The 24,125-nt window shown below is 37.8% G+C and overlaps 1 protein-coding gene across 2 annotated transcripts in view; it reads left to right on the top strand.

The window, feature by feature from the left end:
- MAGI2 (membrane associated guanylate kinase, WW and PDZ domain containing 2) overlaps window positions 1-24,125 on the top strand; it is a 760,760-nt gene that overhangs the window by 675,701 nt on the left and 60,934 nt on the right. Inside the window, exons 14-17 of one of the 2 annotated variants that reach the window (XM_074161614.1) lie at window positions 9,674-9,715; window positions 15,065-15,156; window positions 20,882-21,074; window positions 22,078-22,164. In XM_074161614.1, the coding sequence (XP_074017715.1) occupies window positions 9,674-9,715; window positions 15,065-15,156; window positions 20,882-21,074; window positions 22,078-22,164 (414 nt within the window). The remainder of the gene's footprint in view (window positions 1-9,673; window positions 9,716-15,064; window positions 15,157-20,881; window positions 21,075-22,077; window positions 22,165-24,125) is intronic. The other variant, XM_074161622.1, reaches the window with a different exon arrangement.

Here is a 24,125-nt window from a genome sequence, read left to right as displayed (position 1 = left end):
TTGGGCCCTGAGACATAGAGGTAAATCTAAACTATTGTGATCCATGATCTGGAATGTACAAATTTCTCCAGCATGCAAAAGTATAGTCTGAAGTAAATACATCATTGTCCCAAACACTGGGTTGGTGCCACTTTTACTTACCTTGGCACTTACACTTTCGTTACAGCATCAGCATCTCCTGTTTGGCTTTGATGTTTCCAGTCCTCAGCAGGATAAATATGCTGGAAGAACAACAGGGTCTTTTTACATCAACTCTAAGTTAACTCTAACCTAGTCTCTAAATTGCATCTCAGATTCCTCAATTCTTTGCCACCGTGGCCAGTGCCACCATCTTCTGCCACCCTGGTACATTTAGCGGAACATTTTTCAGTAGAGTTTGACACCATAAAACTCGCTTTCTGTAGTCCAGACCTTTTTTGAGGGGATTGAGTTTGGTTTGGTTTGGTTTTTTTTTAATAGATGCCTGAAATTAAGATTCTGAGTTTAAATCTAAGTACTTAAATAAATTGCTGACTTTTTTCTGCAACACCAGGTATCTTATCCCCCCTAAATATCAATTTGAGAACTTATGTTAGACCCTCTATAAAAAGTATTTGATGTTCAATTATAAACTGTTAGGAACTGAGCTTGCCAGTGAATTTACAAACACTATGTAGCCCATGCTGGCTACTATTTTAATATAATAAATATTATTTATTAATGTAGTATCTTCCTCTGTTGCAGATGTAATTCTTGATTAGACAGGGTACTCAAGACAATGCACAGAGATTATAATTTTGAAACTTTAAAACTCTTTGAATTATGGATAAGGATACAGTATGGAGCAGGCCAAAAAGGTTTGAAAGAAATAGGACTAGATTTGAGCAAAGTTTGGAAATAATTTTCAGACATCTCTTGTCTTTCTCTTTCTTTCTCTTTTCCATGTGCAGTAAAAGCTACAGTCACAAAAAAAAAACTTATTTACCAGAGCTGAAACGCTATTTCCCAAAGTGCTGGGATTTGGGACTATAAAGATAAATTAAAGGAAATAGAGAGTATTCCATAGTTAACAAGGGGCTTGTCTAGTTCAGCACCTCTACTGAAAACAGCCTTGACTTCATATACTGCTTTAAGGAAAGGAAAACCCTTTGCAAATAATTACTTCCCATATGGCTGTTTCTAGAGGTGAAGTGTTTTAGCAAAAGCCTGCACTTTCAATTCAGCAGAGTCAGAACCATCTTTTGTGGTTAAAGCCATCAAGCCAAGAGTGGAAAAGCGCAGATTACAGACTTCCTGCATTGAAACAAATTAACTTTGTAGACAATTAAGAAAAATTTATACATGTCATATATGGGATACATATTTATATGGCATCTTTTTTCGTCTTATCTCGCAATATGAATTGCAGAATTGCCCTAAATATTAATGAAAGCAAATAGGCTCAATCCATGTATGCCCTTCATAAAACTGTGGGAATATAGATCTGATGTCAACTTCAAAGACTGAATTACATCCCAAAAGATGATATATTAGACCAAAAGATGTGTTACAACACTCAATAAAAGAATAAAGTCATTCATTATTATTCATGGATGCCTTCTACAAGTTTTCTGCATACTTCCTTGACTAACAGAACTCCATTATTCTACTGATATACCTACTGTGCTCAGGAGCATATGCTACACCAGGGGAGGAGCTGACACCTTGTAGGTTAGAGTTAGGCTAAAGCCTGTGTTTAAATGGTTTAATTGTGTTTGAGTTCTGTCCAAGAGGCAACCGGAAATTGTACACAGGCCTTTTTAGCCAGCTACCTAGACAATATGAGAATTAAAAGTCATGAAGGTGTTAGGCCCAAAACAAGAAAGTGTGGGATGAAAAGCAAGAGTTCAGTAACCTCTCCTCCCAGATTTCCACCAGTGTCCTGATCTTCCAGCTAATACTGAAAGCTTTAATCTGTTCTCTTCTGACACTGGTATCCTTTGAACGTTTTCTCCAAGCCTTGGTTCCACTGTTCCCTACCAGATCTCTTCTGCATTCATTCATATCCCTTGGTCATAAATAACTGCCTCCAAACATCTCTGTTCTCCCTGACTATTTTTTTTTCTTGAATGCCATAAGCACGCATTTTAGTAAATTCAATTTGTCAAGCCTTTGACTGCTTTTATTCTCTGCATAGTGCTAGCATTTCCTGAAGTGAGAGAAACAACAGGCAGGAAATCCATTACTGAGTCAAGAAATTGTCATCTAAATTGAGTATATGGGAGGGAGAGTTTCAAGATAATACACAGTTTCCTACCATATGGCTATGTCAGGTTGGTTATCTTCGGTAAAGACATACACTTAAAGTGCACAGGAAAAGTTCAGCTACTTTGGTTTTTTTAAGCACTTCTTATCTCAAAGCAAGTTTGCCTTATCTCCTGGCAAGACCGGAAAAGGAGGAGGTTCATCTTCTAAGAATAGTGCAAAGAAACGAACAATCATGACCTGAAAAACTCAGAAAGAAGGAAATAGTGTTAGGTTTTTGTTTCTCTCACAGTGAGACTTTATTACTAAACAGTTCATTTTTGTACTGCTATAGCTCTGAATTTCTACAGATCCTTTTATCAGAGGATCTCACCACAGTCAGCACTCACCAGGACCTCATCAAAGCCTCCTACTTCCCTATCAGGGAGTTGAGCAAGTTATGCATCACAGCGCAGTTCTGTGAGGAGCACAAGTGACGTGACTCGAAGCAAAGTGAGAAGTAGACCCAAGGAGCCTGATTCACAAACATTTGCTCTAGCTGCTAGGTGTGCTCTTCCCTACCTAACAATAGTGAGAAAGGGGCTTCAGGCAGGAAGTCTCCATGAAAAAGGATGATTTTCATTCTACAGGAATGTTTTTCCACCTTAGGCACGTGAAGGACCTGCATGACCTTGTGCAATAGGGAGTTTTCAATTTTTAATGATCACATCCGATTTACAAAGGACTACTGCTTCCCCACTGGAAACGGTTTTGTAGAGGCAGTTCTAACAATACAGCTTTGAGACAAATCAAATGATGGATGAGTACGAAAGTGGAGTGAAACTATTTTGTAAGTCATAGCTCCTTCGAAAATTGTTTGTCACATGCTAGCTGTTACCTGTCAGCAATAACCTGTTAGCTGTCACCTGCCTCTGCTGCCACCCATCAACTGTGCTCAAAAGCTGTAGCCAAAAAGCAGCATAAAGTGTTTCCAAAAACATCATCCAAAACAGCTGCCTAAAAGTAAAAGAATGGAAATTGTTTTCTTCTTTCTTTCTCTGTCTTTTCTGCACTACATCTCTCCTCCTCTCTGCTTTTCTTTTGGAGTGGTGTTGGGCTTTTTTTCTCACTGATTTCTTCTCCCTGGTAAAGAGAACATACCCAGCTTTCTGCTGTAAACATTATTTTGCAAAACTCAGAAATGGAGGATAAAACCTGCTCAAATAACTAGATTCTTTTTCCTTTTTTTCATCCAACTATAAATTTGAGATGTCTTAAAGGCAAATCCTTTACCTCCTTTCTCCTTATGAAGACTCTTAGAGTGTAAGGGGCAGAGTGATTCTGCTGATAATCATAGAATTTTGGTACAGGAACTAGAATATGGAACATCACATAAGAAAACTCCTACTAATGAAAAAAATTATAAGACTTGATATGCACCAGTTGTTACAGCTGTAACTGGAATTCTGCAGTTGTCATTGGCAAAACTCATTCTCCTGAATTTAATATATTTGCCTTTGTAAATTTTCTTTATTGTCTCTTATATTTTATATCGCACACTGCTTGTTGTAAATACACAGTTTATAACAAACTTTGTTTGCAAGTCTGTATAGGCAGATGTTAGTCAAACAAGGGACTCAAAGTTGTTGGGAATCATAATGCTACATTTCTCTAGTTATGAAATGTATAATAGAAATTTGGGGTTATCTTTCTCTAAAGAAAGCACTAAAATAAATCTTTTTTTTCAGTAATTAGGTTACATTTGTCCTTCAGTGAGTATGGTAGTCCAAGACTGGTGATATGACACAGAAATGCCAGTAGGAGGAATTAGATAAGGCAGTGATAAGCTCTCATTAAAAGTGAAATCTGAACAATTACAGTTCCACCTTTTACTGGAAGGACAAAGGTTCCTTGCTTCAAAATTTCCTATGTTATTTTCTCTACTAACCATGTATCATGAATTCATCAAGTTCTTTTCAAATCCATCATGTGTCTTATGCACTGTAAATTTTTTTGTGCCAGAGAGTTAGACAAATTGGAAAAGAACCAGAAAGCAAAGTCCACCAACAGCTGTGGAGCATGTAAATAGAAAATGTATTAGCATAACGCATTATTAGCCTTCATAAAACAAGGGTTTTTTCTTATGCAGATTTATGAATACCTTTCTCTAAGGGCCACAGACAAGCATTTCAATACATGTTTACAGGCTACCTTTCCTCTGGAATACCACTGCAGGTATTCAGCACAGATATACATTAAAGTATCAGCAATACAAAAGATTTGTCGGACAGCACTATACTGATTCATAATCTGTAACTTTGAAAATACTGGTTTTGCAGAAAAGTACCAAGGCCATCAGGGTTTCCTAAATTTGTTACTCATAGAACACAAACACAAAAAAAATATTAGGTGCATAGAACTGAATGCATTATCCCGTGAGGGGGGTCTATGGCATAGTCTACAGCTAAGCAGAAATTTCTTGTCAGTGCTTGTTGGCTGAAGACCTACACAGTTACAGTCTTAACAACCGAAGGAAATTTTTCCCGTCATTGTTACTGGAATTTTTTCAGACATATTTTCCTGAAGAAAATTTTGCCAAAATAGCCAAAATTATTTTTCCCATTTTTGCTCATCTCTAGTGTGAAAAGGATCACATATTGGTTATGGTGCTTTAAAAAGATATGTGCATATGTATATAGATGTAGCATTGTGATAGGATTAAATACATAGTATTCTGAAATATTATAAAATATAAAGGATTGGGGTTTTTTTATATGGTAAAGGGTTTGGCTCTGTAAATTCCGAAAATTAGGTTCTAGTTTCAAATCTTCCATGAGCTCAGTTTGCCATATCTTTCAATATTTCTGTTCTCCAGTTATTGCCCTTTAAATCAGTAAGACATGCCTGCCTTCACTTAGTAAATTAAAGACTATTGGGAAATTATTAGATATTATCATCAAACTACTGCTTTTCCTAGAGTATGAGTAACTGGGGTATAGGAAGTTAATTTCTCAAAGTAATTTCCAATCAGTACAGGTTGTTGCTTCCTTGCATCTATCGCTACCCAAAGCAGCAGCATAAGAAAGTCTAAGAACTTATATTACTAAATGAATGTAACCCTTTTTTTAATGAGGTGATACATAACTAAAGGAGAGGAAATTTAGCAGGCCAATGTCAAATAATTTTGTACTGTTCATCACTGCAGAAAGGGTTACTTGCCATGACAAAATGGATTTGTTGGTTATAAGAACTGACAGTGAAACCAAAAGCATTTTCAAATGGAATTATGAGAATATCACCATCGCAGTACTCTGGATGTAAAGTGATTTTGATTGCTGGATTGCAAAGTAGGTCCCAAATGACCTATGCTAATATGAAGTGTCAGTTTTATAACTGATGGTGGTATTAAAAATGCAGTATTTCTTTCTCTTGAACAATTTACAATTTACTAAAAGGTATACAAATAGATTTTCATCTGCAAAGTGTTAGACCATACTTAATCAAAGTAATAATTTAAGAAAACTGTCTTGTAATCATTGGGGAATTGGTCACAGGTGCATGAGACCAATGGGGACTGCATTGCCTACGTGCTGTTTCAAACTGCTGCCCAGCTTTGAAAAGGACATTGCAGCATAATCATATTTATTCTGCTCATTTGTAAAACTCCTATTTACCTAAAGCCTGGCTAGGACTGAGATGCTGAAATATAAATGTTTCCTAGTACTAGTTTTGTTCCATGTATGTAACATCCAACAAAGTATGATCCAGAAAATAACACAGTATGGGCAATAAATATTATCATCCCTGTCTTTCATCAGCATAATTCCTCCTCCAGAGAATACCAGTGAGTACAGTTGTGCAAATAAGAATACCCTTGTGTCATGTTGTAGATGAACAAAGCAAAGAAGTCTGGTATTTTCACCATTGGTTTCAGTTAAGTCAGGATTGTGTCCCAGGTCTTGTTTATCATATATCCGTTTTCACAAGTATTTTGCAGTTTTCAGTTTCAAAACCATTAGTGTAATTTATTTTAGATTAAATATGAAGCCAGGTGTGCAAGGTTTTTACTATTCAATCTTCTAATAGCAAAACTAACCTTGGCTTTGCATTCATCTGATATGGAAAGAATCTTGATGTATAGCAAGACTCATTCTCCAGAGCACATAGAGTAGTCCCCATGGTGGAGATTGGTTTCAGTTACAGCTATATACAAGTAGCAGTTCAGAAGAAGGCTTCTTAGTTTTACTTTCCTGATTCTTGTTTCTAGGACAGGTTGGCTGAACTAAAAAAAAAATGCAGAAATTTTACCAAGGAATTTATTATTCATTCAAGCTCTATTTTGTAATTATTTCATTCCTATTTCATGTAAAAGACTACAACTACTCATGGCAATGAAGCCGCTAAGTTCAACCAAAAAGGCTTCATATGGAGAATACAGAAATCTTATGTCAACATTTTAAAACTTTCTGCACTTTGAATGCCTGTTCATGGCAGAAGTGTTGGGTAGTCTGGTCTCTTTGTCCTGACCTCTCCAAACATGCCTTCTGCTGTCTAATTTCCTAAGATGAAGGCAGGAGGTTTAACGTAGTAAAAGTTTAGGAAATGTCAAAACGAATTTAATAATAACTAAATGGAAAGTTTCAAATTGCCTTGTGTGAAGGTTAGTTTCCTATAAAAAACTAATTGACAGGTTTCTATAAAACAAAGCTTGCTAGAGTCTCTCAGTATTTTGGTAAAATTACCAGTTCAATCAGTTTGTTCTTGGCAGATACAAAGCACCAATGCACAAACAACATGCATTCTGCTTGACTGAGGACCAGTCCCAGTGGTCCTTCCTCTTCACTTGGCAGTCGCCACTCTGTAGGGTCTTTGAGCCCAGAACTATGTGAGTTTTGAAAAGCAGTATATATATCTCTGCATTTGACACAGAGAGACATCTCTAACTTCCTTCTCTAAGTGCCCTAAGAAGTCCCTTCTTATATGTTAAATGTTCTTCATGGATTTTTCCTCTTTTGAAGTTTCCTACTAGTTGCCAACAGTTTGCCTATCACATGAGCAAAGCCATCTAGAGGTTATATTCTCTTTTTCAAAGTGACAGTGACATGATAACAAATATCCTGTACTGCACACAGACCCAGACTGCTGACAGCAGATTCTTCCTAAAATGAACATCGCTTTGCTGTAGTTACCAAAAATACAAGTCTGCACTTAGGTTTATCTTTCTGGTGATTGTAAGTTTAAGACCTTTAAGGCTTGATTCCACACCTTCAGCATAGCACAGTTCCAAGTTTCCTGTGGGTGAATTCCTAAACTACAATCAAAACAAATGCTAGATGCTGAATGATTGATTACAAGATGATAACTAACACCATGAGACTCTATATGAACTTCTGCAAGGCAAAGACATCTATTCAGAAACAAAAGACAGACCAAACAACAAGATTAGCTTTGAAGGAAACTACCCCATTGACAGGCACTTTTGATTGACCGCAAACAATAGTTTACAAAAAAGATACTGCTAATTTACTTAAATTATACGGCTATCTCAACATAGCAAGTTGTTCTCTAGTTTGTCACAGTTTGAGCATGGTTGTACTTCTTTCACTTTGCTGCTTGGCGCCAATTCTGGGGGATATTAGGGTGACTGCAAGCAGAAATGGAAACACAGACTGAACCAATCTCACAGCGACTACAGAGTGATTCTAGCTGGATGACCAAGAGAAAAGGCTTACATCCTTTCAAACCTAAAAGCTTATTGAGACTATCAAGATGAAATGGCTTTTTGTACATTAAAATCATTCTGTCTCTTTTAAGAATTCCATTAAAATCTTGAAAGGATGTGAGTACAAAAATCATTTCTCCAAGTTTGCAGTGGAGCAGCATCAGTTTCAAAGGTTTTGGTTCTCAAGAGTTGTGCTGGTGGAATATTTACATTTAGATAACAATTCTCATCTTAAAGGATCCCAAATCACTTTACAAAATCTGAAGTGCATGAAGGAATCACCTCCTTTAACGACCAAAGTAAAGGCGTGCAGCCACCTGTAAACTAAAACACCATAGCCCACATGGCACAACTCCTAACACAGCAGGTGAACACAAATACAACAGGAACACCAAATCCAAAGGGATCTTCCCATCCAATGGAATCTCTAGACCATATTTTAGATGACCATGGTAACAGGTAAGGTAGGTAAGCAATTCATCTTAATTTGAGCAGGTCATAGCTGTTAAGTAAATACTCTTACAAAAAAAGTTTGTAAGACATTCAGTGGTCTCTGTATTCATTTTTAGAAAAATGTCTTTGCCCTAGAGCAGTATCGACTCAAGTGAACTATTAATTACTTGGCTGATACCATTACAGTACATGTTGTCTTTAGGAAGCAATCCATCAGAAGTCAGGTACCTTTAGTCCAAACTCTTCCAAAGTCATGAGGAGCTGCCCACAGAGAAAATACTGTCTTCTCATTTCTCTCACCACATCCACATATTTCCAGAAGTCTTAGCCAAAATTGCTGGCCTCCAATATCCAATCCACTCCTGTCTTCCTTCTATCTCAGGAATATAATATATACTCATATGTTGCATCACTGTCCTACAGATGCTAATGTGACAGACCTTATCCCATTTATACTGTGAAATATGTGTGGTATGATATTTCTGATTAAGAGTCACATCAATGCATTACTGCTTTATTTACCTTTTTGTTGTTGGTAGGCCAATGGAAATCACCTCTGTTTTGGGATGTTTTGCAATTCACTCTGGATGTTGCAGAGATAATAAGACAGAAATTCTTAGTCAGAACATTTCAAAATCAGGAAAGGAAGTGTGATAGTTTATTCAGCTATGGACTTGTTCCAGATTCCTCTAATGCCAGAAAAGTAGTTGTATATGAAAACAAAGCAGTTATTTGCTGAATTTCATCTAGTGAAATGAAAATACTTTGAAATTACCTGCATAAAAAGTAGGTTAAATGGGTTTACCTGCATTTGCCTTCACGTATATCCATTTGTTGTTATTGGCAACATACATTCTTCTAGCAAAATCTTGCTGTTCTTGATGATAAAAGACATTCTGCAACTGAGCTGAATAAAAGTGATGGTCAAGTCAACTAAACACAGCCATTAAACTTTCCTTTTTATTGCTGTACTTGAATAAGCACAAATATTGTCACTAACTTTCAAAATTTTAAACACAACAATTTTATCTTCATCGTAACCTATGTTATGTCAAAGGAAAATTATCATCTCACCGTCTGTTTCACTTTGCATAGAAATGGACAGGGAGGTCTACATCTAGCAGGAATACGTATAGGTACCACCTAGGAAATCAGGAAGGAGGGGAGGATAAAAAAATGCAATAAAAAGTAGAAATTGCACTTCAGTAATTCAGAACACAGCAGAGAAATTGATGCTGCATCTTTAAATAACTTGGGAAATGTATTTCATCTTTGATTCCCCATTTTCCTATTCAGAACAAGTGCTGCCCAGGACTGGTTTTCGAGTGGATTCCTCTGGCAAGTATTCTTCAGCCTTCATTGTTCTGTAAACTAATTGTCCTTCATTTTATGTTTCTTTCTTCAATCATTTCTCTAGATAATGGTCAGTCATGGCTTCCCAGTCACCATTTTGTTTTTGTATGAGCTTTGTGGGGTTCTAGAATGCTATCTCTAAGTCTTTTTATAATAGATTTGCAGTTTGAGGAAGGAAAAGTATTTCTTTTTCCTCAGCCAGTCCCTGTATATATTTGATGATGTTTTGCGTGTGCTTTCATACATTAGTGTTCACTCTTTAACAAAAAAATGTATCTCTCTAGCTCATGCCCAAGCCTAAGCTTAAGGTATATTTTGTGTAAAACTGAAATTAATTCTATCTTCATTTGCAAAAGAACAGAACTGATCGTCCTTATAAACTGGCAATTGACTTGTTTAAAACCAGCAATACTTGATTTCCCAATGTGATCAAGTTAAGTGAGCAGTTTGAACAGGCATCCCATACAAAAAAGGCTGTTTTGACAATGCCATTAAAGTTTTTTCTAGCCCTGCACAGGTTGGACAGAGATCCTAAACTAAAGATGATATTGGGCTGGTTTTGCATTCCCCAGTAGGCTTTATACGTTGAATAACTGTTAACACATCAATTCTTTTATTTCTTTTTTTTTCTGCTTTGCTGACTTTTTATACTGAAGTCTGTATTTACGAGATTTTCCTCTCTATAAATATCAAGAGGAAATATGTATGTTTTTTAAAAAGCTACATGTTGGAGACTGGCAGACCCGTAACTGTTTTCAAGCTTTTCATATCTTCAAGAGCATCTGAAATTGAGATTAAAAGTTATTGTAGATTTGTGTTAATCACAATTCACAGTAATGACTTATACAGAACAAAAATCTTTTACCATCTTCAGCAAAGGAGTCCAAATTAAATTTACTTTTAGTAGGAAAGTTGAGTACACACAGAAAGACAGTAAAATTATTACAACAAAGCTCTTCATCCTTGTTTTAATTGCAATATAGAAGAGATTTAATAAAAAAAGAAATCCTTCTCAACATTTACAGCATCATCCCAAATACCAGGTTTTCACTATAAAAATCACATAGCTCTTATGCAACTCGACTCATACAGAAAATGAATTAATCATTTTCAGGGATGTATTTTCTCTACATGTGCACTTATCAATGTGCAATTCACCTAGGAGTTCAAATGAATACAGTACAGAAATGTAGCTGAGAGTGAGTAATCACACCCTCCCCTATGAGATCTCACTATTGTTCAGTAACAATCTATTCTGGTACCTTTACATTTAACACAAATTCCCCATCATCCAGGAACCAGAAAGCAGAATTTCCCAATGCTCTTTACCATCCTCACTGGGTAGCAATGATCATATCACAGCTTGTCCAATACCGTTCTTAAATTCATGGGGAAGCCAGCTGGTTTTATAACCTAGTAAAGTGACTTGGTTGGGGTTTTTTTTGTCTTTTAGGCCAAATGATCAGGTAAGATAGTTTTTCTTTATACAAAAAGAAGAAACAAAAAGTTATAACTACAAAAAAGACAAAGTTACTAGCAGACAAATCTAAAGCTCTTTTTCTAATACAAATGTGCAGAGAGGCAAGGGAGAACAAGGAACATTGTCATTCTTGCACAGGATACCCATATTATAAAATCAGAAATACTGACTTTAAGCTGAAATTCTCCTTTCAATGAAACTGGTAACAGATGGAACATTCAGGTGTATTAAGTTGACTGGAAGGAAAAGCAAATTGTGAAAAAGACTATATTAATTCAGTCTTGGCTTGACTCCTGTGTCTGCAAACTTACTCATTTCTTTTTATTTGGCATGAGCCACAAGGTGCTAATCTAGCTTACAAAGAGAAAAGAAAAGGCGCATTTTCTATAGAGAAGTTATATTAACTAACAGTTTGCAGTATATTGCAAGGCATAGGAGCACCATTTGTCTGTAACTATAGATAATTTTCTTTGTATGATCAAATGAAACTTTGCTCCAGCAAGAAAAGGTAAAATTTAGTTTATCTAATGATCCTTTTTGAGGAAAAAATAAGTACCAGAATCATAGAAAAGCCAGCACTGAAGAAATATCAGATGAAATGCAATCACTTACATGGGTAAGAGTACTTGATTAATGTACATTCAGGAATATTGAAACTGCTTGTTTAAAATAATTGTAGGGGCTTTTAGTGAATCTACCAAGCATGAGCTCCTCTAGTAAAAACACATAGTAGTGAACAACTTACTTGTCTTTAAGAAAGAGGAAAAAAGGAATTTCGCCATCAGCAAGATTTTAGAACATATTTTTGATTAAAGACTGCCAATATGGAGATAAACTGACACCTAATGCAAAAGGACTTTACCAAATGTTGGTGGTCAGTAACCTGGTAACTGATTTTTTGCACCAAACAAGCAGTGCATGTTTAATTAATCTAGACTTCAACTAGGCATTTTACAAAATGCCAGTTATAATTGAAGCACTTCCTTCTTAGCCTAAAGAAGACAGTGCTTAGCGCAGAACGTAAAGGGGAATGGTTAGGAAGTGGATAGGTGATTACACTAAAAGAACAGTTTCTGGACTGAAGGAATAATGTTCGTGCAGAGCCTTGCAATAAGTCTTCTGTGTTATTTTCATTAATGACCTAAGCACAAAAAATCAGGATGGAAATTAGGTCTGCATTCAGACATGTAACTTCAGGAATCTGTGGTATGGTTGTCTCCAGACCCATGGAGAGCTGGTCAGCGCAGCCAACGTAGTCGTATCATACCAAGCATGAAAGCCAAAACAACCAGCAAGAGCAGTGGAGGAAACGCTCCTAAATATACTAGTCAGTTGCTGGAGATAATATGATATTACTGTGAAAAAGTAAGGAAACTCATGGGGTGCAATCCATCAGTGAAATGCTGAATGAGGCAGGTGACCTAGTGACAAAGGCCACAAACAGGCTTAGGCATGCAGTGTCTTCTTTACTGGTAAGGTATGCATGCTGTTTGCTTGCAGAGGCTTGCAATAACAGGGAGCTGGACTAGATGACCCAGGGATTCTTTCCAGTTCCGTGTTTTTTGTCTGTTTGGTGGGACAGAAAAGAACGTGGGGTTGTTTAAAAACAGTTTTTGGCAACCTGGTAAGAGTTGGCAGAGAACAGGCTCTATAGGCTTCCAGCTCTTTGGGAAGGAAGACTCCCCTGAGAAAGCATGATGGCACAGTTAGATAATCCAAAGACTTCCAAACTGTGTTAGAGCTCATAGAAAAGTATGCCCATATACAGTATTTTTAGCCTAAACCTTTTCATGGTCAATCTGGCTTACCCATTCCATTCTAAATAGATAGAAAACCAGCCTCTTCTAAAAAAAATAGTACCTCTAATTTGAGTCTGGTGCAGACATTGTTTTGGATCAGCTTTGTCGACATATGTGTCTGAGGGATGTTTTCATCTCAGTGTGCCAGAGCATCTATCCTTCACAGCCTGACATTCTTATACTTTCTTAATGCATTCCCAGCTGTGCATATTCATTCATGTGTGCGCAAATAAAGGTAGTGCTTGGTTTGTGGCAGGCCGCTGGAAACAGTGCCTTTGAGTGTTAGACCTGGGCTATAAATGGTGATCCTACTGTGTCTATCTACAAAGCCCTCTCCCTAGTACTGAGCCCCATCCTTGTTAAACTTAGGCACAGCAAATCAGTAAAGATAAGGTATCACTTTCATCTTAAAATTCCTGTGCCTCTTGCAACTATGGAAAAACCTTTGCATTAAGTTAATGTACTGTACACGCACAAAATTCATTTGTTCTTTTATTCTCTGTTGAGACACTTATCAAATAAATAGAAAAAATTAGGATAATAAGCTGTTAGGATCTGTTTGGGTTTGTCTTCTAAATACATGAGAAGCATGTTTGTAGGGAAAGGTAATACTTTTATTTACCAACTGAAATATCTGTGGTTCATTCTCACTCGTATTGATATACATTGCTGAAACAATGCACTCTGCTGCTGGTCTAGAGAGGATTTTTATTGCACGGTCATAGTATAGAGCCACTGCATATAGCTCTGTCTCTGTCTTTGTAAGACCTGACTAAAACTGGAGTGGCTTTAATCCCAGACTAAAGCTGGGATCTGCCCAACTCTGCAGTTTGTGAGGAGTCCCCTGATGGCTCCGGGGGTGATCTGTAAATGAAGTCTCCAAAGTACCATGTTTCAGCCATCTGTAGTCCCTCACCTCCTGAGAAAACAAGGCACAACTGGAGACACTATGAACAGTTTGCTGTAATAAACCTAATCATCCCTTTTTTTCTTTTGGGGTTAGCGACAAGCTGACATTGGCCAAAAGCTGTCACAATTTATAGACCAGAGTGCCATTTGTACGAAAGACCAGGTTAATCACTGTCCTCATCACTGAAAACATCTCTGAACAGGCAGACAAAGCAATAGTCAAAATAGACAACTTCTTAGTTCTCTAACTGCTTAGGATTTCACTTTATACTATTTGTAATTTTATTTGAAATTTTCCTTTTGTATTTTGAGGTCATCAAGACCTAAAACAATGGGCTCATTCAAATGAAGCTAAAGACACTTTTATAGGAAACTGACTTTTAAAAAACACTGCTTTCCTGAACTGATATATTCCAGGGCAGGATATATGTTTACAGGCAAGTTACGCAGGCATATGGAAGCACAATTTTAATGATTCATATAGCTGTTGAGACTTTAATTGAGTAGCATTAAGGAGTTCAAGTTAATGATGTTAGCTTTCAATTTAAACCCTAAGACTCAGAGGCTTATAATGAAAGCTTCCATCAAAACTCTTTATTGAAGATATTACCTGAAAGTGGAGTACTTAAAAGCTACATTACAGAAAAAGACATACTGATTTATATCTGTATGTGGAACTAAAATGGCCTGTAACAATTATTCATCTTTTGTAAGTTGGACTGATAATTTTTCTATGTATCTTTATCTCCCATTTCAGTTTATTCTCTTTAGGTTTTAATGAACTGCAAGGAAAACATAAATTAAATGCCAGAGGTGGATGAACAGCAGTATTTTATGCAGTCACATGTAGGAAGAAGGCACCTTTATAACCTCTATTTTGGACAGACTTTTCCAGTACTATTCTCCTGTGAATGTGTTCTGGCTTGGTTTAGTGTATTCTACTGAACATAATCATCCTCCAAGATACCTACATTTTCAAGTCTCCTCCTTGTTTGTGTACAACACATTGTGTCCCATTTGTTTCCACCAGCTCTAACCAGGAGGCCATTAGTCATGTGCAATGAACACAAGGTGGGAGGGAAGATGGTACAAATTCTCAAGACAAAGCCAAAATGCTTTGCTCAGTGGGATTTCCCTTTAAACCAGGTCCCGATTACAAGGAGCTGGATGTTCACCTTCGGAGAATGGAATCTGGGTTTGGCTTCAGGATCCTGGGAGGAGATGAGCCTGGACAGCCTGTGAGTTATTTATTCCTGACTTTCCTTTTTATAACTCTAAAGTCTGTGTAAAGGTCAAAAAATAATTAGTACATAGCAGAACCCAAATGAACACCACATTAAGGGTGTAAGTAAAATGGCTCTTTTATTCATCCATAGAAAAAGACAGGACTCTGGTTGTCCACATCTAAAAGATGTCACAGTAAATTAAGTTAGAATCAGAAGGAATTAAGTTAGAAATGGTGCATCACTCAGCCCTTTACTGCAGAGTGTGGCCTGGCATCTTCTAATCCTGACTTTCCAAAACTGAGTTTAAGCAGAAGATTTCAAAAATCAGGTTATGTAAGACTATGCATAACTGCGTTCAAGGTGGACAGACTATATATATATGCATAAGGTTGAAAGATACTGTTGACAATATAATTTCCAGAACCACAGAAAGCCCCAACAGGGAATGGTAGTCCATGTTCCAGGTTAGATGACAACATCATGTGATGCATCAGGCATAAAAATGATAGCTTTATGCCATTAGAAGGGAGACATCCCCATAACTAAATAACAGGTAACAAAACCAGCATTGATTCGTTGCAGGTGAAATAAAATATAAAATAAAACATATATACAACTTTTAAAGGAAATGTGTACACATTTTGGTAAATTAGAGGTATATGTAAATACTATAATTTTGAGAGAGCAGAATAACTTTGATGGTGTAACTATGGTTAGTCAGTGAGACTAATCCCAAGTCTACAATGATAACATTTTATTATCCCAAACTTATGCATATTCTGAGTCCTGTGTTACCACATTTCTGAGATAATGTATAATTAGTTGATAGAATTATATATTCCATATTCAAATTCATACAGAATAATATAGTTGTCATTCAAGCATTAACATTAACCAAGGCATGGCTCTGAGGAACAAAGAAGCTCCTCTATTTTAAAATTGTCAACAACTGTTGAAGTACTGATAAATATTAATAGTTTATTGACGCCTCCTGTAAAAAGAAACAAATGCACTGTATTCTAAGGTGCTTCAAGTGCTGATTGAAATGCAGAGACCCTATTTTAGAATAAGTGTTTTGGAACAGATTTTCAAAGCTAAATAAGGTGTAGCTGTGCAGAAGGACTCCGAAACAACACTGTTTCATCATCTACATTTGCAGTGTGCCTGAAGCCACTCTGGCATCTAACTTCCTTCCCCAGAACATGTCCCAGCACAAATAAAATGAAGCCACTGACCCATCATCTGCACATTCTCCAGTTAAGCACTTTTCCTGTCCTTTCTGCATGGCCCAGCCAGTATGTGTTCTCAAAGCTTGCCTACTGGGTAAAGCCAAAGAGGAAATCTGTTCGGAGCTAGAGAAAATGTCCCATTTTATTATTTTATCCTGCAACGAATTGACACTAATGGAAGACTTCGAAATATCCCTCTACCTGCTTTAGACAGCGGTGTCTAGTGGTATTTTCCACCTCCTAGAAAGTGTCCCTGGCTACAAGGTTGCTCAGTGTTCTGAGAAAGTCTGTCTTGTTGTCTCCTTTAGTGCTTTCTTCATTACAAATGGATAATTAAGTAGTCACAGACTGAGTGTCTGACTGGCTCTGGAATTTGGAGGTTTACGACATTCGTGTGGGGAAAAGTGCAGCTCAAATGCCTCATCTAAAAGATGATTATTTATATAAAATGGAATTATTTCAACCTAAAGGACTGTGAGAAAACTGGTTTAGAATATCTAATATTCTGATGGTTAAGAATACATGCTGGAGTTGGGGGGGGGACAACCAGAATTTATGTCTCTGCTCAACAATCCAGTAGAGTAGGAATTTGGAGAAGAGTCCTTTGCTTCCCAGGTACACGTATTACGCACTGAGCTGTTACAGGGGAAGCAGCTCTTTCTAGTTTCTTTTCAGCAAAGGACTGACCTGGCTTTGCTGTCCAAAGTCAAAGAGTCATAGCTGGATACCAAGTGCAGAGATAAGCTATTTTTGGAGAGCAGGACCAAAAATGCTGCCTTCTGTGAACCACCTTCTAAGATGCTTTACTGTCCTGCTGAACAATTGCTCTCAACCTGCACTTAGCCTCAAGGTTGCTGTCTCTATTTCAGGGCTTTCAAATACAAAAGCATTTTTCCCCCAGATGTATCAATCTAACAGGCTTTATGTCTCCTCGCAAACCATGTCTCAAAGTTCTCAGGAATGAGTAAGATCCTAGCTTGAGGCTGAGGATCCTAGACAGTAAAAAGGCACCTACTTAGAGTTAGGTGTTGCAATGCTGAATTTCTCAATTCTCACTCCCTCTTTGTTGCCCATCTACTTGTTTTCAGTGCTCAAATTTATCACTAATAAAGACAACAGATGTACTCCACTTATATTTATTTTCCATCAATTTTGAATTCAGAATACAAGAGTTCTTAACTCTGTTTTCCCTCCTCCACTGCTTCCCTGCTCCCTCATGGACAGCCCACCTGCAGCCTCCCATTGCTTTCACCTCCAGAAAAGGAGAGGCAGTTTCTGCCTGTCCTCCAAACCCCTGTATTTCCCATGAAACAAGAACTGAGATGCTTTGAAATGTTTGTTTCGGCTCTCCTGCTGTGCAGTCAGGTAACACAGAACAAAAGAAAGCTTTCATTGCCTTTTGTCTTTGTGGATTGGTTTCTAAAAAGGAATATGGATTCTTCAGCACAAGGCAATAAGTTTTTCAAAGAAGAAGAATCCACACAAAGTTTTTTAGGAGGGTAAGATTGACACTACAGAGGGACTGTAGCTTAGTTTCTTCCTAGTTGTACCAGCTACCCGACACCTTAGAAGGAGAAAGGGCTGCTGAACTACTCCACTTTCCGTATTTGTAAGCATAAAGATGCTTTCCAAAGGAAAGACTTAAATTTATTGAGAAATTTCAAATATCAAGACTGTGGGTTGTGTCGATTCCAATCACCTCTGAAATCTCATGAGGTCATGCCACCACAGGTATTTATCATATCTCCCAATAACGTGAGGAGTTAGAGATAACCTGACTCTATTACAGTGAATAATAATATCACTGAAACGTTGCAAGTATACGTAAACTGGAATTTAAATGAAGTTGCAAATAGCTGTCCAAAGCAGAGAAGTATTTTGGATACATTTGTGCAGCTCAGACTCAAAATCACAGGAACATATACGTAATAACACTAAGAGTTTCACCTTTTCATCACAGATTGACTAGGATTCTTCCCCAAAATGCTTGCAAGATGTATGTCTATATTCCTTTTACCATCAGTGCCAAGAAGCAGACATTTCTAAGGCATAACAGATGTCCGAGAAAAACGTTAGGATAAAACAGACCACGCCTTAGGAGCTCCTATTTTTAGCAGTGATTAGACAGATTTCAGATTATTACATTGGATTTAGACATCACAGACACTTATAATTAAGTGAGATGAATCACACCATTTATGTGTATTACTTACATTTTACTATGTGCCTCTGAAGCTACCTTGTTATATCCAGAGAAACTGAAAAACGAAATCAAATAATTACCAAGAATCACAAAGAAATTCAGTATCAGAAACAGATTAACATGTATGAGTTAATAGATCCAGGCTTCATTTCAGATTATGGTCTGCCACAGTCTTCCTAATCCCAGTATTTCTCATGTTTAATCTCAAGCAATGAGTGAAATTTTTCCTTTTTCTCGATAACACACTCTTTACTGCCTACATGTCATCATCCTTTTCCTCGCATATTCAAAGCAGTCTCATGCTAGTTTGAAACTGTATTACAGAGGTAATATAATTCTGATAAATATTTTTCCAATTTGTGTTTTGCTTGTAGAATTTATAACTATTATGGAAACTACTCAGCCATGAAATGAAAGCAGATACTGGATAAGAAACAAGTTCAGACACAGAAAATGAAAAAGAAGGAAAATTAAGTTATTATTGCTATTAAGTATACCCAATAACAAATATGGTGGCCGTCATCTTGAAAAACTCACCTACCTGAAGTGTTTAAAGTAGGACTCTGCTGCTTATGTTAGGAGGCAGTTCCACCACTGAGATGAGTAACACAACCACATTCCACTGTAGACATGTGAAATATCAGCAATAATTACTTAATTAGTCAAAACTAGAAAGAGTTTTTGCACTTTGCTGTAGATACTGATGACCTACCATGCTGTGAGCTCAATTTGTGTTTCTCCAAAGGTTAGAGATGCACAAATTGTTCAATACTTTGGCAGCCAATTATAAAGAAACTGCAAATGCTCAATAAAACCAAAGGAGGAAGACAGTCTGTGCAATCTTCCAAGCTGCAGAGGATTATCACCCATCTCTTCCCAAGATAACTAGGAAAAAATTTGACTCATATGAGATGCCTAAATGTAAAGGTTTTGAGGATACTTTGTGGAGATCTAGCTAAACATAGTTTTAGCCAACTTTTTTCCTGTCCAGTAAAGGAGCATAAATACATATTTCATAGTTAGATTTTGCACAAAGTGTTTTCCAAAGCTTTGAGGTATATTCTTGCACTGTTTGAAGAACAGAATGGAGAACGTGAAAGAGTCTCGCTGGCAACTCAGCCTGGCACTGCTTAACAGGATCCCAGGAACGCCAGGAAGCAGGAAACTGCCACATCGTGTTCTCTCTTTGCGAAGTTTTGAAAGCAGAAGTGAGCCAAAGAGAGGGTAGAAACTGGGGAAAAATCTCCAGGCTCCACATGAGGTTTCATTTAAACACTCTGCTGGGATATTTGCAACTCTGCAGCTGAGATCACAAAAAAACCCACAAGATCACCTGCATGACTACCACATCTAGCCTTTGCAGTTCATCGTGAAAAGCAATACTCGATAGCTTTTATCTTTTATTATTTAAAGCGGATTGTCACACGGCATGTCATATCCATCATTCTGTGCTCACTCTCACACTGAACAAGAGAAAGGAAAATTTGGAACACGCTCTGTGAATGCTTTAATGTTCTTTCAAAGAAAGCAGGTTTTGTTTGAATCAATCTCAACTGTTCTACCAGTTATTCCACAGGGAAAATATATATGTCTTCTTCTAATAAATTATGTGAATTTATGTGCATAGAAAGTGGAGAAAGTCATTAAAAGGTTTTGAACAGATTTTTTACTAGTTTATATGTCCCATACAAATTACATTTAAATGTCGATTTGGGAAAACAACATCTGCCCAGAGTAAGCTGACATTTTTCTCCTTTTCCATTTTGTTAATCAACCGCTACCTGAGCAATTATTCATTATGAGTAACAACATCTGATATAGCACTTCTTTTCCCCTAAAGAGTCCCAAAGCAAGCTCTGTGTAGTGCGGTCACTTCCACTACTGACTTCAGGCATGCTTAAATCACACAGCAGTGAGGAACCTTTGATAAGAAATATGCAGACTAACTAATTTCAACTCAAAAGGATCATTATGTGGAATTAGTCTGTTTAGATCTTCTGCATAATATAGTCCATGTAAACTCAACACTCCTTATAGACAGATTGTCTTGATTTAAAGATGTCAGCTAGATCATCCTTAGATCAGGATTCTCAGGTGTATCGCTCCTACACAGGTAAGAAAGATCTTACCTTCTTACCAAAGGCAAGGAAGCATATTCAATCAGACCCACAGAAGAGGAGCACAGCTTTCAGACACACAAAGATATCTCCACCTGCAGTGAATCACTAGCTTAATTTCAAGAGAAAGGGCACTAAATTGGAGGCTCAGTGTATATATGATAGGGTTTTGTTTCTTTGCTGCCTAGATTCTCATCGGAGCAGTAATTGCCATGGGCTCAGCAGACAGAGATGGTCGTCTCCACCCTGGTGATGAGCTGGTGTATGTAGATGGGATTCCCGTGGCCGGCAAAACCCACCGATATGTGATTGATCTTATGCATAACGCTGCCCGGAATGGGCAAGTGAATCTTACTGTGAGGAGAAAGGTGCTACCCACAGGTGAGTGAAGGCTGGGGAAGGTGAAAGGAAAAACAGAAGTCAATGCTGGTAGCCTAAACAGGTGCTGTTTTTTAAAAAAAAATAGAGAAAATTAAAATCAAAGTGAATGTTTGTGTCATTTTGAAGAAGTAATAATTGTAAATATGCGTCCCTTGTTCCTGTGGCAAAAACACTACAGCTGAGTGTTGTTTCCTTCAGAAGTGGAAACAATATTGGCAACCCCGGTGTGGTGATCATGAGTGCTCTGGATTTGTTCCATGTTGTCTTGGTCTTTGGTGTCTCCTCTTGTCTGCTTTTGGGGCAAAATGTTCACCTAAGTTAAAGCTGTTAAAGCTGACTGTGTCAATAAACAATCAGAGAAAGGCTCAAAGACTGTTAACTGTTTAGGGCAGGAACTCATTTCACTCCTGTATGTGTTAAAAGCCCATTTCTGGTCTTACTGATGTCATCTGGAGTTTTCTCCCCTGAGTGCAACACAAGCTTGCTGCAAACCTTCTGTATGGCACAAGCGGCTCCCAGGAACAGGGCCGGATCCTCCCTTCAAGCAGACTCATTCAGAAAATAAACCTAAAACAATATGAAGAGTTTGAAGCAAATTAAACGTTTAGACTAGCTCGGTCTCAATTATTGAAAAACACTGGAACCTGGAGAAACGTGTGGCAGCACCCATTAAAGCTTTAATGGAGAATTTGCTGCTGTTCCATTGCAACCTTTGCTTACTCAAGAAAAGAAGTTTATTTAAGAACTTTTAAACCATTTGTGGTGACTACACCTCACTGAGGCACCAGAAATGAGCAAAAACATGTTCCTCAGCCTGTCCTGTCGCCTGCTTCCCCGTGCCCTAGATCCGCTGTCGTTGCCTGCGCCGTTCCCCTTGGCTCCCCTGCCAAAAAGCCGCCCTCCCACTCACCTTCGTCTTCGCAGTCCCCCTCCCACTGCGGCACCGCAGCTCCCTGCCAGCCGCGCTCTCGCGGGACTGACTTTCTTCTGTTACTGACTCCAGAGTCCTCCAGCCAGAAAGGTCCCCCTCCGCCCGGCGCGACGCCCCCTCGCAGCTCCCCCAGCGCTAGGAAAATGGCCAATAACCAAGGTAATCCGCCGAGCGCTTGCGATTAGCACCTTTCCCGGGTCAGCTGGCTGTACAGACTGCAGGCAAAATTAGCAAGAGGGTTAGCAGAGAGTGGATGCCAGCCTTCGCTGCTGCTTGTTAAATATTAAATAAAAGGGTCTATTAGGCACTCTGGTCTCCTGGCACAGAGAATGAAGCAAGCTGGTAAAACACCTGGAGTTATTCTTGGGCCTTGAGAGTGCCACACCGGGGAGTATAATGTGTAACTCATTAATGTTTAAGCATTTCAGGAGCTGAACAGGATTTTAATTTGGTGTGTTACAACATAAGCTTTGTGGAGAAAATGTAAAATGACTGATGGTGGGCATGACTGAAAAGTACTATACTAACACATCAGGCCAAATGATTTCATGTGAATTTCCCACGAGCGTGAATGTATACAACAGAGGGATCTGGGGCTTCCTTACCTGCCTGACAGCTGGTGTCCGTATCTTAGCCCTCACCTGAAATCACCATTTTGCACAGATACTTACCCACATCTGAAATAGAAGATCACCATTCAAAGCTCTGGAAAACCATTTGATTAGGAAAATGTGGTATTCCGAACAACGCAGATTAAAATGCCTTTTTTTTACAGGCAGAAGCAAAAAGTAATTTTTCCGATGAATATCTATTGCACAGCTGACAATTGAATAGCCATTTAAACTTTTCATCCTTTATCTTTCTTTTCCTATACTTGATGGCATTCAGTTGCATTCGTTTATGGCCAAGCCAGCTCTTGGTCATTCTGCAGAGTAAGATACTCTGCAGAGTAAGATTTGGGCAAAGTCCTTTCTGTTGCAGCCATACTGATATAAACAGTATTCAGTTTTCTAAAACATGACAGCCAGAAAATGAGATCTCTCTTGTCGCTGACTATGGCATTTAGTTGCAGATTTGGTTCAATAACTTGGAGATTTTCAATTCTAATGCAGGAATATAATAATTGTTTGTTTTTCTTCCTCTTTATTTTCGCTAATCACTTTATTTCATAGCTGCAGAAGGACTGCTAAAGGACACACCTGACTGAGAAAACAACAGCTTGTCCTTGGATGATGTTTATTTTATTAATATATACACACTGAAGGTCTAATTTGCAAGCTCCCTTCCTAGGATGTATGTGTGTACGTGTAAGCTCTTCACATGTTCAGTACAATGACTCTGCCACTCTTGTCGCTCCAGACAGAAAACATATTACTTACATTCATCTGAAAGTTCTGTATTAAAACTGTCAATAAATACTGATTTGTGTAAACAACTTAGATCTGCGAGGAATATAAATCTTTTTTCCCATCTGGAAGTATAACTTTACTGTTTTCAATTGCCAAAATGCTTGTACTAAAAAAGTGTGTAATCCCACAAGATTTAACTTGTTCCCTGTTCTTGTTACTGCAAAGCAATGCTGAAGTGTGGATGGACTCCATTTTCACTTCTGCCCTTTCCAACTCGCCGTACAAGAGCATCTTCAAAACTTTTAAATGAGCACTGCTTCTGTCACAACACCCACAGAAAAAACTATTTGTGATTATTTTTCATTGTATAACTGCTCTGTTCCATTAATGTCTTTTGAGCATGCTAATCAACTTGTAAGAAGAACATTATGCAGCTAATCCTAATTACTCTATGTTAGCCGTCTGCTTAAATTCTTTTAATCCAAGCACAAATAATTTTATATTGGATTAGACAGTCACATTTTTCTCTTGATGACAGATCAACCAACAGACAAGGCTATAGTGCTTGCTAACATTTTTGCAATCCAGATAACCACTGTTTCTTACTTTCCTTTTCTTTCCTCTCTTTTAGATAGCTTAGCAGTGAGTGCTCATGCTTGCTTTATCTGATTGCCCTTGAATGTTTTGCATAATTGTGTAGATTCCTGTCTCTCTGCATCTATTACAGCTCCTAGTTTAATACTGGCGGTAGTCTGGGCTGTAGACAGTCAA

Source organism: Numenius arquata, chromosome 2, assembly GCF_964106895.1.
Source record: "Numenius arquata chromosome 2, bNumArq3.hap1.1, whole genome shotgun sequence".
In the NCBI taxonomy this organism is placed as follows: domain Eukaryota; kingdom Metazoa; phylum Chordata; class Aves; order Charadriiformes; family Scolopacidae; genus Numenius; species Numenius arquata.
Note: the sequence above shows the minus strand (reverse complement) of the source record. Positions and strands in the feature narration are given on the sequence as shown.